At 44.4% G+C, this 20881-nt stretch overlaps 1 protein-coding gene across 2 annotated transcripts in view; it reads left to right on the top strand.

The window, feature by feature from the left end:
* Parn (poly(A)-specific ribonuclease) overlaps positions 1–20881 on the top strand; it is a 139429-nt gene that overhangs the window by 94552 nt on the left and 23996 nt on the right. For both annotated transcript variants that reach the window (XM_040730776.1, XM_040730775.1), the window contains exon 22: positions 11753–11921. In XM_040730776.1, coding sequence (XP_040586710.1) covers positions 11753–11921 — 169 coding nt within the window. The remainder of the gene's footprint in view (positions 1–11752; positions 11922–20881) is intronic.

Below are 20881 nucleotides of genomic sequence, written 5' to 3'. Positions count from 1 at the left end.
GACTTACACCTTTGAGTCATAGCAAAAGATCTATGACTTTGGGTTAAAGAGCATGGATACTCTTTGATCTGCCCAGAGGGCTGGATATATAGATTGAACAGGGGTGTTTTTAGCATGATTAGAAATATCTTCAAGTCTGTACTTAGTAGACAGTCAAAGTTAAAGGAAATTTAAAATTTTGAGCTTGTGACTGATATGCTTATCAAAATTTCATTGTTCAATGTTAAAACTCTGAACTTTTGAAATCTTAGTATAACAATAGTATAGAGAGATAAGGAAATCTGAAACATTTCTCATTTTAAAAAATCTTAAATTATTTCCTTAGACCTTTATAACTTGCATTTATGTATTTTAGACCCTACACTTTTTTAAGTTTTCATATCCTCAGATCTTTATAGCCTGTATTTACTTTAGAATATTTTCTTAGACTCTCACAACTTAACATAAATTTAAAACTATTTTTATCCAATCATTTACCATGAGACACAGGTGGTTGATTACTGGGAACAGTCATTCCAAAGAGAGTTCCTTTAAATAGTAAAAGTTATATCCAAACCCTCTTTATCCTCTAATACGGAGGATATTTTATCCTCTAACCTGTCTGTGAGTTTGCCGTTTTCATCAGGTAACCTAATAGCTTTAGAAAAGCGTGGCCTGGTCTTCATGTATGAAATGGACTAAGTTGGTAGTTGCAACCTTGGGGAAGGAGCTGGTTGCTGCTAAACTGACAAAGCTATAGTTCGCTGTCAATGTCGTAAGAGATCTGAGAAGGATAAATTTAACAGGAAGTATAATCCTAATGGTCTCTGTGTCAGTGAAAATGACAGAGACTTGCCTGGACAGTTACCCTCACAAGCTCCCATGGTGGTTTTGTCAAGACAGAGGTAGGTCTTCAGCTTCTGTCCAGGATGACACAGGCCTTTAAAGGGTTGCCAGACTCAGAAGGTCTGATGGATTTTCCTGTGGGTGAGTAACTTGGGAAAATTGACCTGCTTTTACTTAAGCAGAGTAAGGAAATCAACCCAACAGTGTCCACAGTTTGTGCAGGGCCATGGCAGCAAGCGAGGCATGGAGCAGTTTTGTCCAGTGGTTAGTGTCACCACAGTCCAGGTCTGTGCCCCATCTTTCTTCTTTGGAGACCTTAGGGTTGCTGCTAGGAGCTGACATTTTTGCCTTCATAAGAAGATTTTCATTAAACATCTAAAATCTATGTTCAGCAGATCTCTGAAAAGTTTTGTATGCCATCTGTTGATTATACCTGATTTTAAGTAAATTTTACTTGTTTTTAGTTAATTTGCTTTAGGTTTAATCTTTAAAACATATATAAGAGACTAAATAAAGTTTATTTTTTAAAGAAATTACATTTGTATTTAGCATGATTATAAGTACAATTCTGAACATATTAAGAGAATTTAGTCATTTTTAAGGTGACTATTAACTTACATGTCTTAATTGTTTTGTAACAAGTCAATACCTTTATAAGATTAGGATTCAAACAGTCTAAATTGATTAACATTTTCATTTTAACATTAGCTCTTAAAAATGTGAAGGTCCAGCTTTCAAATTTGTCTTGGGGTCTTGATAGGGCCTCCAATTGTTAATCCCAATGACTGAGAGAGTAATGACCATTACCCAAATTCTTTCATCAAATTAGGAAAGCTTTCTTTTCTGCCAAAAGTCAGGGCTATCTCCCTAAAGTGTTGTTTGAGAAAATAGTGTTGAATGTAGGAGACAGTGGGGTTTACATAGTCCAAAAAGCCCCTGCAAAATAAGGGGTCTTTCAAAAGTTGGGACATTTCCATGGGAACTTTGGTTACATAGGCATTTGGCTGAACATTTCAAAGATATTTGGCAGAACATCTTATCTTCACAATGGAGGTCAGGGTATAGGGTGTGGAACTGTCAGATTCCAGAAAGTAGATCAAAACATGGTGAGATCCAGGTTTTACAGAAAACAGGAATGAATTTATTTTGACCTCATAATAAGATGGTTTCTAATCTTAAGATGGAGTTGTGCTGGTTCTTTTGTTGGTTGACCTTTTAGAACTAAGCATTGTTGATAACAAGTCCTGCTTTGAATCATGGGTATCAGTGGGTCTGGGATGTTTCAGTCTTTGGGTCAGGGCCTGTGAATAGGGCTATCAGCCCTATGATCTCCAGACTTAGGATTACTCTCCTCTTCTCTTAGGAGCAACCTAGTCTCTCTTGTGCAAAAACCTCCATTCTGTGCTCCTAGTACCTGAGTCTGTGTCTGCCCTCCCCCCGTCTCCGGTCTGTGTCCTTGTGCTTTCTTTGGCCTGTGTTTTGGCTTCTTCCTGGCTGTAAACACCCAGAAGACCTTCCATCCTTTTAGAGAGCCCGGCCCCCATCCCACTTGCTTTCTCTACTTCAGTTTTCTCTGCGGTCTTCACCTAGCAGTGACTCCTCACTTTGTCATGGCTGCTTCTCCCCAAACTCCCCAAACCCTTGAGTTTACTTCTGAGTTGGCCAAACAGCCTTCTCACCTTCCAGATGGCTCAGTACACTGGCCTGTTCTTCCTTCTTGAAATAATGTTTTCTTGGATTCCATAGCATTGGTTTCCTACATTTGTGTCTTCCCTTTTTGGGTCACAATATCCCAGGCCCCATGCCTGGCTCCTCTCAGTCGATGTGTTAGCTAAATGTTGGTGTTCCTCAGAGTTCGTTCTGAAGACTTCTCCCCTTCCTTAACAGCCCAGGTTTATGTTAGTGATTTCAAGGTTGAATTTTTCCTCTATCCTGTGTTTCTGCTTGATGCTTCCTAGTGCCTCAAAGCCAGCATCCATTGTCCCTGTTCCTGGCCATGCTGTATTCCTGTCCACAGTTCCTGAAGGAGTACACCCACATGCTGCTCAGGTTTCAAGGACCACTCTTCTATGTGTTTCTTTCTTGTATCCACACCTCTGCCATCCTGCCTAGGTGTCCCCTCTCTCTCTCCTTATTTATGGCGCTGGCTTCCTGCTCTTCTCAAGTCTAAGACAGGAAGGAGCATGTATGAGATCAATTCTTTAGATACTCCCACCATGCCAACATAGCACATGCCTGTTGCTCTGGCTTCACCTTGGGCTCTTCTCACCATTTCTGGGTTTCACCTTTCCACTCTTCTCATTCCTCAGGCTGAACTATTGCCTATCTCAGTGGTTGCTTACGTCATGTACATTCTGCCTGGAATACAAATCTCCACTTTCCATATTTCCTTCACTGTCTTGTCTGGAAACCCTTAAGTCTGAGCAGAATCGTGAGTGTCTTTCTTTAGGACATCCCTGTCCTCAGCTTGGTGAGTTCTCCAAAAGGGACTCTACAGTGCAGTCCATGACTTCGGTCCTTGGTGTGTATATTGGTCCATGCTCTGGCTTTCTCTTCTAGTGAATACAGTGCTATGTGTTTCTAGTTCATTCATATAACTTTTGTTGTCTACTTTTAGAAAGATGATTTGTATACTAAAGGTGATGGCACACACCTGTCATCCCAAACTCTGAAACAATAACGAGTTCAAGGTCATCCTTAGCTATGTCAGTTTGATATTTTTTGGGGCTATATAAAACCCTACCTCAAACAACAACAAAAAAATCAAAATAAATAAATTGCTAAAGTTTGAGCTAGGTATCATGAGCCACACCTCTGGTGCCCCAGCTTTGGAGGCTCAGTAAGATCACTGGGAGTTTCAGGGCAGCCTGGGCTGTGGAGTTAGACTAGCTCTGAATGAGTGGATAATGAATAAGTGAAGAAACAGAAATTAAATTGTTTGTAAAGTAGGTTTTACAGTTGTTGACATATTGCAAGTTCTTGATGTTGGTAGCTTTCTTTACTTCTTTTGTTAATTTCCACTTGAAACTAACCATGCCATTTAAAAAGGGAAGAAGAAAGAGCGGGAAGAAAAGCACTAGGCAAATCAGTGGAGTGTTTCCTCACGGCTCCTGCAGCTCCCAGGGACCTTTGGTGTTTGCTGTTGGTCCTTTTTTCCTGTCCCTTCTGGAGTGGGGAGATGGTTCAGTCAGAAAAGAGCCTGCTACACAAGCGTTGGGATGTATGCTGAGTTCCCTTGCACCCATGTAAAAGCAGGGTGTAGTGGTACGTCTCTGACCCTAGCACTCGGGAAGCAGAGGCAGGCAGATTCCTGGAGCTCATTGGATCAGCAGCCTAGCTAAGTTGGTGAGTTCCTGGTTTAGTAAGAGACCCTGTCTCAAAAAATAAGGGGTAGCACAATTGAAGAAGATCCCCTCCCCTCTTCCAGTGTTGCCCTCTGACCTCTGTATGCACTGGCCTGCATGTACATGTGTAGATATATGTACATGCATGCACATGAACATGTGAACACAGACAGACACATTCTCTTTGCTGGGTGCCTTCCACACCAGATACTGTGGAGAGTGCAGGGGACAAATGGAGTTTCCTCACAGCCTATCCTCATCACTTCCTGTTTTGTTGTTTAGGTCTGTGTAGGCCTCCCAAGTGATGGTGTTAAAGGTGGCTACTTTAGTTTTCACTGTTTTAGCCTCAGTACTTTACTAAAAGATCCTTAGTTGGCAGCACACTCATGATGTGAAAGGAAGAGCAATGGGAGGAATTACACGTTTTATGTCAAACCATGTAACTGAGGCAGGTGAGTTGGCCATATAGACCATGCTGGCCATGGCATCTGTGGTCCACTCCCCCAACAGGGTTGTAAGGCCCAGGTATACCACCCACAGGAAGCCACAGTGGAGCCAAGGCCAAACTCTCTTGCCCCAGCCAAGGCTGTGTTCATAAATGTGTCTACAAGCAGGCCTTAGAGCTATGATCCTTGCTAGTTTTCCTTTATAACCAAGTGAATTCCTACAGAAGTTCAGGGCAGATGATAAGTGCTCAAAGAAGCCTAGTTCCTTCCAGAGAGACCTGGCTCTTTTTGGGAGACAGCCCCGCTAACAGCTAACATAAGAGTGCAGAGAGGAGGTACTAGACCCCAAGGGCAAAAAGAAGCTCTCCAGTCTTTACAGAGAGAAGACCATGGGGGCTGGGTGAGGGGCCACAGAAGTTAGAAGCTTCCGTTTTCTGGATTGTTTGGGTGCCTTGGGAACATCTGTGTTTCCCTAGATTTCTGTGGATTCCTGCTGCATTTAGATCTACCTGGTCCTTTGATGGGTAGAAATAGCATCCATGACTACCAGGAAAGTGCTTGCCATAACCATTGGGCTCAGATGTTTTTGCATTGTTGTCTTCTTAACTTTTCTTTAAGGTGTTTAAGGTCAGCCCTCCTGCAGAGTCCACAGGAAAGCCTTTTATTTTCTCTCTGTTGAGTGAGAGCTGGTGTCATTCTGGTCTCAGCTCAAATCCAATCAAAGATGTATGAATCATTAGGCGACTTTTATGTCTAATGTGTTCATATCTAAGTATGCAGCCACACACAATGCTGGGCATCATCCATCCACATGTGAGGAACAAAGCCACAATGGCAGCAGTGAGTTGGAAGGCTCAGCACATAGCTGCCACAGGGTGATCAGAGATACCCATTGGCAAAGGGCGTTTGTCCTGCCGGGAAGTGGCCAGCACATCAGGGTGTCCAAAGACTCCTTATGTTTATACAGAACTTATGGACAGACTTTATGGGTGTCACTTGCTAGGAACATCATCTGGGATCCTATAGCATATGTGAGATCTTGAAAAGGCTTCAGGGACTAGGAGATAGCTCATTGTATAAAAGCACCTGCTGCACAGTTACAAAGACTTGAGTTCAAATCCTCAGGATCCATATAAAAAGTCAAATATGGCTGGATGTGCCTGTAGCCCTAGCACCGTGGAAGGGCAAAGACAAGGGAATTGCTGGCTTGCAACCTGCCTGGAGAAATCCAGGTTTAGTTAGAGGCCCTTGTTTTAGGGGAGTAAGGCAGAGGGACACCTGATGTCCTCCTCAACCTATAGGCAGGGGGTACACAACATACACACACACACACACACACACACACACACACACACACACACTTACACACACTTGCCATGGACTTTAGTTTGGAATTTACCCTAAACACTGGTAATCTTTGGCACCATGAGGTGAGTCAGTTTCCTTCTTTGTAGAATAGGAATGCTACCTACATGGTCTCAAGAGCTTAGGTAAGTATCCAGTAAACAGTTCTTTCTATTGACCACTGTGTGACCCCACCCCTTGGGAACTTTGGCTTCATTTAGCTGTTAAAACAATGCAGGCCTGTGTGCATAACTCGCAGTGGGCTAATACACCCACCTCCCACCAACCACTGTGCACTGACAGCAGCATTTAAGAAACAGACTTACAATTTCTGAGCTGCCCAAGGAAGTGGTCCCACACTGACACCCAGGAGCTGGGCAGGGGATTTACACTGAGGACATTGAAATGAGAGTTCCTTGACTGGTCTTAAAGACACCTTCTGTGGTAAATAACATGGCTAAGGTGAGCAGCAAACAGGCTTTTCGTTCTGTGTCTATAAGATGAAATGGACATCTGGGAAACCACCTTTCCATCAAACAAAGAAAGTGTTGCTAAGGAGGCATGACTTCTCCCCCCCTCCTGATATCTAACCTTTATGTTGGTCATTTTCTTAATCATTTTGTATTTCTTTTCCCTCTGTCTGTCTGATACAGTCCTCATGTAGCCTGGTTTTTTAACTTAGTATGTAGCCGAGCCTGGCCGTGAACTCCTGATCTTCCTGCCTCCACCTCCCCACTGCTGGGATTAGAGGCTTGTATCACCATGCCTGGCTTGTAAATGTCTGCTTTTGAACTTGATAAAACAGAAGTCATAGGCTTGGAGCTGGCACGTGTGTCCCATAGTACATTATTAAGATGGATCTGGTTCTTTGTCCGTGTGTTTTCTCTTGTCATGTGACCATCCTGCAGTTGATCTTCTCTGTGGTGATGGGGTTTTGGATTGCGTTCCCTGTCCTTGTCTCTCCTCACCATGTGTTTTCTGACCTGCACACTTGCTTTGAGTAAAGCGTCCTTGCTACTTTTGCTGATAGAGACAGACTGAGGAGGAGAGCACACGTGTGTGCACGCAGGAATGAGGGACAGAGAGCTCACATGTTGTCTGTCTGTCTCTCAACACTCATGTGTTGGTATAATGCATGCTAGGAATGGGGCTACAGGGTCCTCTGTAGAGGGCGGGGTCATCAGCTGTAAGGGAGGACACTGGTTGTTTTCTGAGGCATGGAACCTGCAGACCTCGTTGCTCCGCTCTTTTTCCTGAGCATTTTGTCTGTAGGCATTTTTCTCTATCCTCTGTCAGCCAGATGTACTCCCAGTGTCTTCTCCCAGTTCACAGTTCACTCTCCTTGTGGTATCTTCTGGTGGCAGTTTTAATGTTAACACGATTGCCGGGACCACCAACCCAGGCATGGCCCCACCCACAATGAGCTGAGCCTCTCCCCATTAATCACCAATCAAGAAAATACTTTATGGGCCTGCCTATTTATGGAGGCGTTTTCTCAGTTGAGGTTCCCTCCTCTCACATGACTTTAGCTTCTGTCAAGTGGACATAAAACTATCTATCTAGCACACCAACTAAAAAGGTTAATTAGAATGAATAGAAAGGAAAATTCTACATTTTAAGTAATTCATTAAAACGCCTAATATAAGATTTTATAAGATGGTTGTCAACTTAAGTAAACTAAATGTCTGTAAGTACACAGTAGACAGAATGTCACTTTTGGATTTCTGTCTGCATATTTCTTATGTGTTGGTTTCAGACTAGCTCTGCTGCTTCTGGAGCACCCATCCCCGGCAGTTGTGGAGAGTAAATGTGTGATATGTGCTGAGTGAAGAGACAACAGACTGGGCACCAGACATGAGATTGTTATGTGAGAATCACCTCACTTGCCTACAGGAAACAGGGTAGACTCCCAATGGGTTTGGTCTCTCTTCAGCTTTGACAAAATGGTGGGAGCAAAAGAGGGCCTTAAATCATCTCCCTGGCTGATCTGGAGAAGGCTGGTGTCTACAGGCCGCCTGCCGCACGTTGCTTCTAACACGCAAGCTGGGTGCTGAAGGACTGGGTTGACAGCCAATTCATTTTGCTGATTCATCCATCAGAAGTGTGGCTCTGAGCCAGAGCGTGGCTTCTAGATTAAAGGCGTAGAGCTGTAAAACTGCTGGGACTTAAAGGAATGTGGGTAAATCATTGCCATGCAAGGCCTGTAGTGGAAGGACTGTTGCTTATTTTCCTTTTCAGGTGACCCTGATTCCAGTGTGCTCAGATGTATTCCTTGTCAGGCAACTGTTGGAGGCGTTCATCCTTGGGGCTGGGGCAGTGACTAGGAGCAGTGGGGGTGCCACTGGACACGTCATCTCCCTGCCCTCTGGCCCCATCGTGGCCTCGGCTGCTGTGGAGAATACACATTCCACTCAGAGAGGGGTTATTTCGGGCGCTGTGGAGTAGACCTTCCAACCAGAGGAAATCTCAGGGGGACAGTGCTGCCCATCACACCAGTGGTGACTTCCACCACAGCTTTCTGCAGATGAGCTGCTATGACTTGGAGATTGTAGTTGTGAGCTAGCTCATGGTTTACTAACAATCCCTGCTACTCCTTTGGGAGATATTGCATAGTATGAAAATTTCCTGATACCTTGAGGTGTTTTTCCTTTTTCACTATAGAAAAGTACAATAAACCTCTTAGTAAACATCTGTATGTCTTAAAGAAGTTGATATTTTCACGCCCCCCCTTTTTAATATATTAAATCTTACTTTGTGGGTGGTGTCCATAGGACGTGAATGGAGTACCTGTTAGTGTGTGTCCACATGTGCACATGAGTACTCATGTATGTGAAAGTTGGACATTAATAAGGATGTTTCCTCCATGTTTTTTGCTTTTGAGACAGAGAACCAGAAACTATTGGTCTGGCTAAGTTGACTGGCCAATGAGCCTCAGGGATCTGCTTGTTTCCATACCTGCAGTTACAGGAACATACAACCACCCATGAGCTTTAGGTCTTAGTTAGGCTTTTTATTGCTGTGAAAAGACACCATGACCACAGCAACTCTTACAAAGAAAACGTTTAATTAAGGTGGTGGCTTACAGTTTCATAGGTTCAGTCCATTATCACGATGGGGAGCATGGTAGTGTGCAGGCGGATGCGATGGTGCCTACATCTTGACTAGAAGGCAGCAGGAAGTTGACTGTCATACTGAAGGAAGCTTGAGCAAAAGAGGCCTTAAAGTCAACTCCCATAGTGACAAATGCCTTCAATCAAGACCGTACCTCCCTTTGAAGGTCATTTTCTTTCAAACCACCACACTGACAGAGGCGCCTCTCCATCCCTCTTTCTTACTTTAATGTTTGGATGTCTAAATATTTCATGACATGAAACAAACAATTGTGCTGAGGAGTTTAGTCAAATCTGGTCCCTTTTAAGATTAAAAAAAAAGTCGACTCTTGGCTATGTGTAGCGTCTGCTTCTTGCACTCCGTTTTCCTTTTCTTGGGGTTAAGGTTCCTGGTACACCATAGTCTCTTTTACTTCTTTTCCCACACAGGATCTTGGAACTCACTGTGTAGCATAGGCTGGGCCTTAGGCTATCATCCCTCTGTCTTGACTTCCTCAACATGGGCATTAAAAGTCTGTGCCACCAAGCCTGGTCTGATGTCCAGTTCTGTGGTACTCTGAGACTGTATGTGCATCTTCATGCATCCATTCATGTATCTGCTATGAACTCGCACTCTGCTGGGTACAGGTAGCATCATGGTCCTGGTGCAGCTACTTAGGTACCAAGAATGCCCCATAGCATGGCCAGGCTCATAGCAAGTATTAGAGATAACTGCTGGTACTGATAGTGGGCAAGGAAAGCACATGCCCAGACCGCATGAGCCAACACCATTATGATGGAGCCGTCCACCTAGGACAGCCTTCCATCATCCGTACTCTTACTGCTACCTGATCCGTCCACTGGCCTCAAAGGAAGGAAACATGGGTGTGGAACACCAGTAACCAGAGCAGAGCTCTGTGGAAGAGCACTCGCTGTGTGTGCTCCAGGCACACAGTTCTGTGCTCAGCGGTACACACCCAGAAACAAACAAAACAAAAAATAACTGTTTCTCCCGTTTGTACCTGTAGGGTATAGCCAGATGGTCAATGTAGGGAACCGTGGGGTCTTTAAAAATGCAGGGTGAATGCAATAACTTGACTGATCCCTGATAAATGGCTTTACCCAAGAAGGGCACACCTTTAATCCCAGCACTCAGGAGAGAGAAACAGATGGATATCTGAGTTCAAGGCCAGCCTGGTCTACAGAGTGAGTTTTAGGACAACCAGGACTACACAGACTGTCTCGAAAAGGCAGAAACCAAAAAGGGGAGGGGGATAGGCAAATTTCAAGGATTGTAGAGTTCCCAGAATTTAGGTACAGAGCGGCACAAAGGGCCCTGGCATTTGGGTAACCTGGTGTTGAGTCTTGGTGGAGGAATCTGTAGGCAAACCCTTGACCTCAGTGATCTCGTTTCTCATTGTGTATGTGTTATGCCCAGATTGAGGAGTTTCCCCCAAAACCAACAAGGAGACCAGATCTCCTTGTGTTTGTAAAAGCAAAGAACCTTTATTCAAGATCGAACAGTGGTTGAGAGCAGAGAGAGTGCCTAGCCTGGGCAGAGTAGGGTCTTTGTCATAGTAGAGGTTGGGGGTGAGGGGATTTTCAGGGTTCAAGACCCTGATTGGCTGACATTTGTCTAAGGGTGTCTTGGTGAAAAGGGCATGGGTGTGTGCTTAGGCTAAGGGATGTCAGGTGATCCTATCTATAATCGTCCCAGCTTATGGTCTCTCCTGGAGTCTGGTGTTGCCCCAGGGTAAACTGAAACTTGAGGTCGACTTTCTGGTTGGTCTTCACTGAGCCTAGCCAAGGCAGCAGTGCAGCCAAGTGGTGGGTGTGTACCAAGTTGCTGTGGGTCCCGTGGGGGGTGGGGTGGGGGGAGGTCAGAAGATAATCTCAGGAGTTGGTCCTCAGTGGCCTCCCATCTTTGTTTGGGGTAGGGTTCCTCGCTCACCTTTAAGGTTCCTGGGGCCTATCTGTCTGTATCAGTCTCCTAGCTTCCCATTGCTGGGATTGCCAGCACAGGCCACAGCCCTTGACTTTATTTGTTGATTTGTTTGTTGATTTGTGGTGGCATCAGATCTGGGGATCTAAACTCAGGTCCTCATACTTGTAAAGCAATCACTTTAATGGATGAGCTGTCTTTCCAGTCCATTGTTTCTCATTGTTAAACACAATTCCTCTCTCGTGGGTGTACTGTGGAGCTTAAACACAGTGTCTCTTAAACATGGAGCAGACTTGTTTTGACATAGTGGTCATCCCTGTGTGCATGCAGCCTTTGTTAGCACTTCATTTATAATGGTGAGAGTTTGTGGTTATTACCTAATGGTTGCTTGTTTACACTTTCTTATTCTGAAAATGAAGTTTTCAAGCTGTCCTACTAAGTGTAAACACCTGGAAAGTCAGTGTTTTGTTTATGTCTTTGCAGTGCTTTTCAGGCTGAGGAACAGTGACTTGCTACCCTGTGAGGAGACTCCTAGACAAATGTCCGCCAGTCAGGGTCTTGAACCCTGAAAATCCCCTCACTCCCAACTTCGTCTGTGATCAAAACCCTACTCCGCTCAGGGTGGGCATTCTCTCTGTGTTTTCAACTGCTTCGTCGGACAAAGGGAGGAGATCCAGACGCCTGAACTTCTTAGTCACCATAGGCCACCTTTCCTAAATGCTGTCTTCATCTTTTCTAAGGGTTTCTTTCTCTTCCTTGTAGCTGTTAACACCAGTAAATATGCGGAAAGTTACCGGATCCAGACCTATGCTGAGTATGTGGGAAAGAAGCAGGAAGACAAGCAGGTCAAGAGGAAGTGGACGGAAGACAGCTGGAAGGAGGCAGACAGAAAGCAACCCAAAGTGTCAGACCCCTGTTCCCACACCAACAGGTGAGCAACTGGCTGGGCTGGCCTTGAGCTGTCCCAGCAGAGGTCCTCTTGGCGCCTCCTTGGTGACTTAGGAGGAAAGTACCTTTGATATAATGTTAAGTAACTGATTACTGCTTAATTTTTTATTAGCTGCCTCTTCTTCTCCCTCCGTCCCTCCCTCTGTCCCTCCCTCCCTCCCTCCCTCCCTCCCTCCCTCCCTCCCTCCCTCCCTCCCTCCCTCCCTCCCTTCCTTCCTTCCTCTTGGTTGCCCTCAAATTCACAGACCTCTTTGGTGCTAGGTTTGTGTGTGTGTGTGTGTGTGTGTGTGTGTGTGTGTGTGTGTGTGTGTGTGTGTGTTTGCACTGGATTATGAATATTCTGGTTCATTACACTAGAGAGGTTATATAGACACATTCCTCTTGAGTGAGTGAGTAGGAGTAGGGATGTGGAATGGGGTGTATGACATTTATGTGTCTGTTAAGCTTTAAGCTTTGTAGAAACAAAAACAGTCTCTGCAGTACCATTTTCCAGGCCACCAGTAAAGTGGTTTCCAGAGCTTCGCAGGTTTGCCAACACTAATGCTATCAGTTTCAGTTTTAGCTATTCTAGAGCCTATCAGGGTTCTACTTTGCTTCTCTCTCAGGACTATTGAATGGCACTCCAGCCCTTGGCTACCTTTTTAATGTACTTATTGGCCATTCAGGTATGCACTTTTAGAGGCTTATTAAGTGTCATGCCCCCCTTGAAAACTGTGTTGGCAGTTTGTGTTGTTTTGAAGTATATTCTGGATCAGAAATGTGTGCTGAACACTTATATTTGAGGATTGGTTTGCTTATTCATTTTTTAGTGATCTCTCTTTTTCTTTCCCCTTCCACTTTCCCTCTCTCTCTCACTCACCTTTGAGACAGAGTTTTCCTGTGTAGCCTTGGCTGTCCTGGAACTCCCTCTGTAGACCAGGCTGGCCTTGAACTCAGAGATTTGTCTGCCTCTGCCTCCTGAGTGCTGGGATTAAAAGTGGTGCTAGGATTAAACCACCACGTGGCTATTTAAGGATATCTCTTCATGAGCGGTTATTTTTTACTTTGAGTGATTGTCGTAGTTTGAATGACAATGCTCCTCGTAGCCTTTGGGTGCTTGGTACTCGGTTGCTTGGTGCTGTCTGCCGAGGATTAGGAGGTGTGACCTTGCTACAGGAAGTATGACACTACGGCAGGCCTTGGGGTATCAAAGACTTGCGCCATTCCCAGTTTGCTCTCTGCTCCTTGCTTGGGGTTTAAGATGTAAGTTCTCAGCTTGCTTCTTCAGCCACCATGCCTGTCTGCCTGCCTGCCACACCTACCCATGTGTGAGCACCCAGCAATATGAGTATCTACTTGCATCCAGAGGGAGGCAGAAGGTACTTGGTACCTGGGGTAAGGAAGAGGCCAGATGCCACCAGGAGCAGCTCTAATCCTGGCCTCTCACTGTATTCTGAGCTCCTGAACCTTACTCCTAAAATGGCAGTGGAGTCTGTTCCCTCTGAGTCCATAAATATACAAACCCCTTTTCCTATCAGTTGTCTTGATCCTGGTGTTTCATCACAACAGAAGTGACTGATTCTGTGATGATCAGCTTATGGCTTCTTTTTTCTTTTATAGTTAGTTGATAGATTTTTTTCCTTAAAAAATGTTTGTTTACCCTAAGGTAGTCATGATTTTGTTCATGTTTTCTTTGGGAGGTTTGTTGTTGCTTTTCTACTTGGGTCATGCTCCATTTCAAATGAATTTTGATTATGTCATGAAATGGTTGGATTCTTAAATGGCTTCCTAGAGCTCGTGTTTCACACCTGATGATGCTGTAGGGTGAAGGTTGACGCTTTAGGAGTGGGGTCTGGTTTGAGGATGTAAGTCATTGGGGGAAGTACCCTTCAAGGAGATTCTGGGATACTGTCCCTTCCTTCTGCTTCCGGGCCACTATGAGGTGAGCAGCCTCACTTCACCAAGTGCCCCTGCTGTTTGTGCTGTATGTGAGTCCTAGGGATCGGCCAGGTAGCTAGCAGCTGAAAGTTCTGATGCTGTGATCTGTCTTGGGGATTTTGTCACACTGAGAAGCTGACTAATGTATGGAGGTTAAGGTTTAGTGTTTCCCATATGAATGCCTGGTTGTTACTTTAATAATATTTGTTTAAAAATACAAAATAAAGTGGGGAGTCTGGAGAGAAGTTCAGAGCACTTGCTGCCTGTGCAGAGGACCCAAGTTCAGTCCCCAGCACCCACATAGCAGCTCACAAACACCTCTAACTCCAGTTCAGTGACTCTAATGCCATCTTCTGGTCTCCATGGGCATTGAATGCACGTACAGACAAGCTGACATAGTCAACACATATACATAAATAACAGTTAAAATAGGACCCCAAAACAAAGCAGAAAACCACCAAACTCTTCATGAACTCAATGGCTTGACGTACTGCCTTTGTGGAAACAAGCAATCCTGCATGTGATTGGTCCTTTCCAGTCTCTTCTGCTCCATTTATTTCTTTTCCTATGCAGACTCCATGCTCTTCATTACCGTGGCTCCCTAAAAAGCCTTACCTTCAACTGTCACCTAGGGTTTACCTCTGTTCTTTGTCAAGCAGGAAGTTTGTTTTCCTTAGTTTTTCCTTTAAATAAGTTTACACTGATATTTTCAAATTTTGCAGTGGCCATCTAGATATTTTTCATTTTTGTATTTCATATTTTTAATAATTTAAGGGTTTTTTGATACACTTATTTTTATTTTTTTCAGGACAGGATTTTTCTGTATAGCCCCGACTGTCCTAGAACTTGCTGTGTAGACCAGGCTGGCCTGGAATTCACAGAGATTCACTTGCCTCTGCTTCTCAAGTGCTAGGATTAAAGGTGTGCGCCACCACCACCTGGCTTGATACTATTATGTGTGGAAATGTTTCCTAAATTTTTATTTTTAAGTTGCTTTCTGCTTCTGTATGGAAATATAATTCATGATTGCAGACTGACCTTACACGGTGCGGCCTCCTTAAGTTTCCTTATTTGTTCTGACGGTTTTGTTCATGCACCTGTTTAGTTCCTCTTAGATCAGAGTCTTTCTGATGCAATCCCAATAGTTCTTTAATCTTTTTTAAAGATTTTATTTTTTTATTCTCAGGACCTCTTTATTAGGAACGAGATGTCAGTGCTTTATAAAGATGTCATAGAGGGATTGTGGGTAAAGGCCCCTCAGCCGGGATATCCTCAGCCACAGTGAGGACTGCAGAAAACATGAACTCCAGCTCTTACAGAGGCCCCTCCATATCTGCCCCTGAGAAGCTGTTTGGGGGAGCCGCTGAGCACCTCTTCCACAGTGGCTTCCCCATACAATGTCACTGCTGCCAGTTGCTTCAGGCCCAGCCAGAGTACCCGAGCCAGTGCAGTCCCATTGGGCAGCTGACCTGTGTGCCACAGGTGAATGGCTCCAGCCTGGGGGATGGTCAGCATCTGGCTTGGTTGCTGACGGGGATGGCCAGAGCTACACCACCACACTCCCGGGCTGTTTCTGCGTTGTCCCCTTCACTCTTTCCTCCAACCCTTTGTCCCTTAACTGTGCTCCGTGCATCTTGTTCTCCTGTGGCTCCCCGTGTAGCCGACAGCTCTTGCCCTAGTCTCCCTTTCCTTGTATTCCTGGTGCCTGGCCAGAGCATTCTCTCAGTCCGCTCTGGTCCCCCCTCTTTAGTCACGGTTTTCTTTTGCTAGCAGCACCCCTACATGCTTCAGAGTCACCAGCTCTGAGAAAGTGAGTTCCTGTCTTCAGCTGTGTCATGGAGAGACTCTAGAAGTTCTGTCACATTGGCTTACTTTTGTACCCCAAAGCCAGGCCATTGGAGCCTCTTTGTCCTAGCTCTCTGTGAGGTCCAGAGCCTTCTCTTCCTGTCGTCTGGGACAGCTCATCTCTGGGAGGTTCTCCAGAGCTAACAGGTTCTGCCTTGGCACCACTGCTTCCTCGGGGACTTGGCTCCAGACTTGCTTTATTTTACCTTTTTAAATATATTAATTTTATGTGAATGACTGTTTTATTGGCATGCATGTCAGTGTAGCACATGAGTGCCTGGTATCCATGGAGGACCGAATATAGCATAGGATCCGCTGAAACTGGGGTTTCTGATCAGCTACCATGTGAGTGCTGGGAACTAAACCCCAGAAACGTCACTTAACTACCGAACCATCCATTTAGCCCAGTGGTTCTCAATCTTCCCAATGTTATGACCCTTTAATACAATTCATCATGTTATGGTGACCCCCAACAATAAAATTATTTCATTGCTACTTTTTAGCTATAATTTTGCTGCTGTTATAAATCATAATGTAAATATTCGTGTTTTCTTATGGTCTTAGGCGACCCCTGTGAAAGGGTCATTGGATCCTGAAGGGGCCTCAACCCATATTTAGAAGGCAAATGACCCACAGGTTGAGAACCACTGAATTCTATCCCTCCTGGACCTTTTTTATTTTTAGCTATATGTATTTGTGTATGTCTCCGGGTGTATGCATGTGAAGGCAGGTGTCTCTGGAGACCAGAAGACGATTCAGATTCTCTGAAGCTGGAGTTACAGGTTGTTGTGAGCCAATGTGGGGGCTCGGAACCAAACTCAGGTCCTCTGTAAACAGCACATGCTCTTAACTGCTAAGCCATCTCCCCAGCCCCACAGGAGTTCCTGGCAGCTTTAGGATCTCTGTCTACATGAGAGTCCAGTTCTTTCTGCACACTTTTTGCCATCCATTTGGAGTTGGTTGTTTCTCTAAACCATGCTGTCTCTGTTAGTCAGAAATGATAACCCTGGAGCTCAGGGGCCTGATGATATTGTGCAGTCTGGGTGTTTTCATAGCCCTTTCAAATAAAAAGACTTACTCAAGGGATCTTTTTTCTTTCCTTTTAAGCATAAATATACTCTGATATTCAGTATTTCTTTTAGACTCTGGAACTTCATGTGATTTCTACTTTAACTTTGTTTTCTTGTTTGTTTGTTTTTGTTTCTTGTGCTGAATGTTTTGCTTCCTAATCATATTAAGGCATTTCTTGACTCTATCTCACTTGATACATACAAAACAGTTTCATAATGACTATCAGTACATTACTACTATATTTTTTGCAAGTTTTACAATTACTTGACCATTCACCCCTACTATGATTTGGAGGCTGAGGTTTGAAGTTCAGTGGTAGAATGTTTGCCTAATACATGTGAGGTCCTGGGTTTGAGCCCCCAGCACTGGAAAAAAGAGTATGTGGTTTAAAGTCACTTAAAGTAATTCTTCTCTGTGTGGTTAACCTATAAACTCAATAATCATATATTTGTTCTTTTGTTTGTTTGTTTGTTTTACTCTCCAGAATTGTTTCTTATAATTTAAAGGTGCTATGTAACTTCAGAAAACCATTGTGTACATTTTAGGTGCAGATCCTCCAGGCAGATAACACATGGAGAAGCCAGCCCAGTTTCATTTTGTGCGTAATGTTCCCTTTCACTTGTATTGTGCAAATGACCACCCCAACATGGTGGCTAGATGAGTGGGAACCCCACTTAGACTGTTCTGTCATACTGCCCTCTGTGACCTCCCTCTTGCTGCTGCCCAACTATGAAAATGTGATTTTTCTACACAACAAGGGGCTTCAGCATGCTGCGGGTCCCTTGGTGAGAAAATACTCTTCTAGTCTACACTATCCACCTTGTAGTAAAATTCATGGAAACTGCAAGCCAGAGCTTTGTGAAAGTCAGTTCTGGCTGAGGGAGTAGAATTGCTAACTATAGCTACAGGGTGAGTCTTTGTTTCAAAACACCAACCAAAGTAAAAAGTTATGACCAGTCTTTTTGTTCCATTGAATCATAATCTTTGCCATTTTTCATTTCTTTTATCTTGTCTGCCCTGGCTGCTTAAGGACACTGGCTCATACCATACTCCCTGGAATGTTGCTAGATTGACATGGAAATGAAATGGGTCCTCTCTGTCTGCCTGCCATGCTGGATTCTTTTCTTCACTGTGTTTCATTGGGATCATAGTTGGCAGAGCCATAGTATGTCATCTTTAAAAAAATTTAAAGAAGAGATCTAGGGATCTTAGGATAGAATTTGACTTGAAGCCTTTCTTGTGAGGACAGGGAATAGAAGGAACCCTTGGAGACCTAGAACAAGAACTCAAGCAAAGAACTGTGCTGTGTTCTCCCTGTTCAACTGTTGCCTGTTGCATGCTTCGCCTGTTGCATGCTTCGCCTGTTGCATGCTTCGCCTGTTGCATGCTTCGCCTGTTGCATGCTTCGCCTGTTGCATGCTTCGCCTGTTGCATGCTTCGCCTGGCATACGCTTTTCCTGGTGCATGCCTCTCTCTGGTGGTGCTGGAACTGAGCCCAGGGCTTCATGCATGCCAGGGAAGCACTCTGTCACGAGGCCATGTCCTCAGCCCATAACATCTTTTCATACCTGTCTTTCTCCTGTCATCTGTGAAATAGGGCGTCATATGTCTGACAGCTGGCTGAGTTGTTTTTCAGGTGAAAGTCTGATTTAATCTTCTAGGATCTTGCTTCACCTCTGTAGTCAGTGATAAAGCACAGTGGTGACAGCACAGTTAGATTTATTTAAAATTATCCATGTGTACTTGTATTAATTAAATTTATTTATTTTACATCCCTACCATAGTTTCCCCTCCTTCCTCTCCTCCCATTCTGTCTCTCATCGCCTCCTCCTCAGTTCGTGTTCAGAAAGGGGCAGGCCTCCCATGGAGATCAACAAAGCTTGGCATATCAAGTTGCAGTAGGACATTCCCTTGTATTAAGGCTGGGGAGGCAACCCAGTATGAGGACTAGGTTCCCAAAGCATTGGAGACACCCCTGCTTCCACTGTTAGGTGTCCCATAAGTAGACCAAGCTACGCAACTGTCACATATAAGTAGAGGGCCTAGGTCAGTCCCATGCAGGTTCCATGGTTGTTGTTCCAATTCTGTAAGCTCCTTTGAGCCATACAATTCTTCCCCGGCTTGTTCCGTAGCATTCTCCAAGCCTGGGCTATTGTTTGTCTTTAGATATCTGCATCTGTTTCTGTCAGTTACTGCATGAAGCCTCTCTGATGGCGATTGGGGTAGTCACTATTCATGTTTGTCTTTCTGGGTCTGGGTCGTGTGTGTGTGTGTGTGTGTGTGTGTGTGTGTGTGTGTGTGTGTGTGTGTGTGTGTCCCCGCAGGATGATTTTTTTTTCTAGTTCCATCCATTTGGTGTCCCATTTCATGATGTCATTGTTTTAACAGCTGAGTAATACTCCATTGTGTAAATGTACCCATTTTCTTTACCCATTCTTGTGTAGGATTGTTTGTTTCCTGGGACTGAACCTAGAGCCTGAGCACACTAAGTGAGCGCTGTGGTGGCACTTCAGCCCAGTCCTCGCTCAGTTGATGCAGCTGGTGGCTTTGTTGGTTTTAAGTTCATTTTTCAAAAAAGATTCTGCAGTTGTTTTTCACTAAAATCAATATTTTTGCAATGACTTAGCTCTGTTTAAATTTGAAAACATACAAAGTTTGTCACTATCTCTCTGGAATTTGGCACTGAATGCTAGCTTTCACCTTAACACTTTAAAGTGGCACGTCATCTGGGGATTTTATTTTAAATAACGTGAAACTAAGTCTGACATCTTGCATGGGGGTTACTTTTGATGTGTGTTGGAATGCTTTTGTGTTTCTTGGTAGCAGTAGTTTTTTGAGAATTAGAGCTTTCTTCCCATATCTTTATCTTAATTACTTGATTAGCCATAATTAAAAGTCCTTACCAGCCAGCTCAGTTACTCACACTTACCTTCATGTAAGTGTGACATTTACAGTTGTGTAACGCGTGCTGCTGACCTTTAACACAGACTGCCCTCAGAGCATTCTGATGATGCTGTGTCTCCATGTCTGGTAACTAAATGCAGAACAAATTTCTTGTATGAATTTCCCAGATGACATATGTTTAAACTTGTTTTTCTCTTTTGATATTATGTTGCTAAAATAAAATATGAAATGTGTAAATCTGGGATTTTTAACTTGACAGATGCAAAAATCCTTAACATTTCTCCAATAGCTATCTGGATACTTTACGCTCAGCTACAATTCAATCTGTAACCTCAGCCAGCAGGAGCTGCAGGGTGTTTGTATTTCTCTGGGGACAGGCATAGGGATGAAGGGACTGTGGCCCAATACCAGGCTTGTCATTCATCTTAGATCTGAGATGTGACCCTTGGGCCATTCAAGAATCCATGAAGCCAGGCAGGGAGTCCATATTTGTAATCCCAGTACTTGGGAGACTGAGACAGGAGGATTGCTGCAAGTTCTAGGCCATCCTGGGCTACACAGTGAATATCAGGCTAGCCAGGGCTACATAGCAAGCAAGACCTTGTCAAAAACAAAACAAAACAACAACAACAAAAAACAAATCCCTAGAGAGGAGAGCTTTCATCTCCAGAAGTTTTCATGATGAGATGTGGAGATGGTAGAGCTTTGCATTATAGGAACTGTGTGCTTCAATTGAGCAGGGCAGTGTGGGTGACCCTTGATGAGCAATGGGCCCCAAGCATCCCCGAGTTAACAAACAGCCATCCAGCCAGTGGTGAGCCCTGCTGAGCCTTCTCACTGCCCAGCCATCAGGACCACACTGCTCTTGCTGCCTGCACTTACCTGCCTCATTTCTTTCTCACTCCCCACTACACATACACACACACACACAGAGTTCATGTGGTATAGAGATAGGCATGACAGCAGGTTCAGGATGCTGAGAGCTCACATCTTGACCTGCAAGTGAAAAGCAGGTGGGGGCTGGAGTGACTGGAGGATTTTCCAGTCTCACAGCCCAGCCCAGTGACACACTTTCTCCAACAAGGTCACACCTCCTAGTCCTTTCCAAACAGCTCCATTACCTGCTGACCAAACATTCACACGTTTGAGCCATGGGGCCATTCTCATCTGGTCCCCATTGGTTTATGGCCGTATGATAATACGAAA

This window comes from Mesocricetus auratus, unplaced genomic scaffold (genome assembly GCF_017639785.1).
Source record: "Mesocricetus auratus isolate SY011 unplaced genomic scaffold, BCM_Maur_2.0 Super-Scaffold_100024, whole genome shotgun sequence".
In the NCBI taxonomy this organism is placed as follows: domain Eukaryota; kingdom Metazoa; phylum Chordata; class Mammalia; order Rodentia; family Cricetidae; genus Mesocricetus; species Mesocricetus auratus.
Note: the sequence above shows the minus strand (reverse complement) of the source record. Positions and strands in the feature narration are given on the sequence as shown.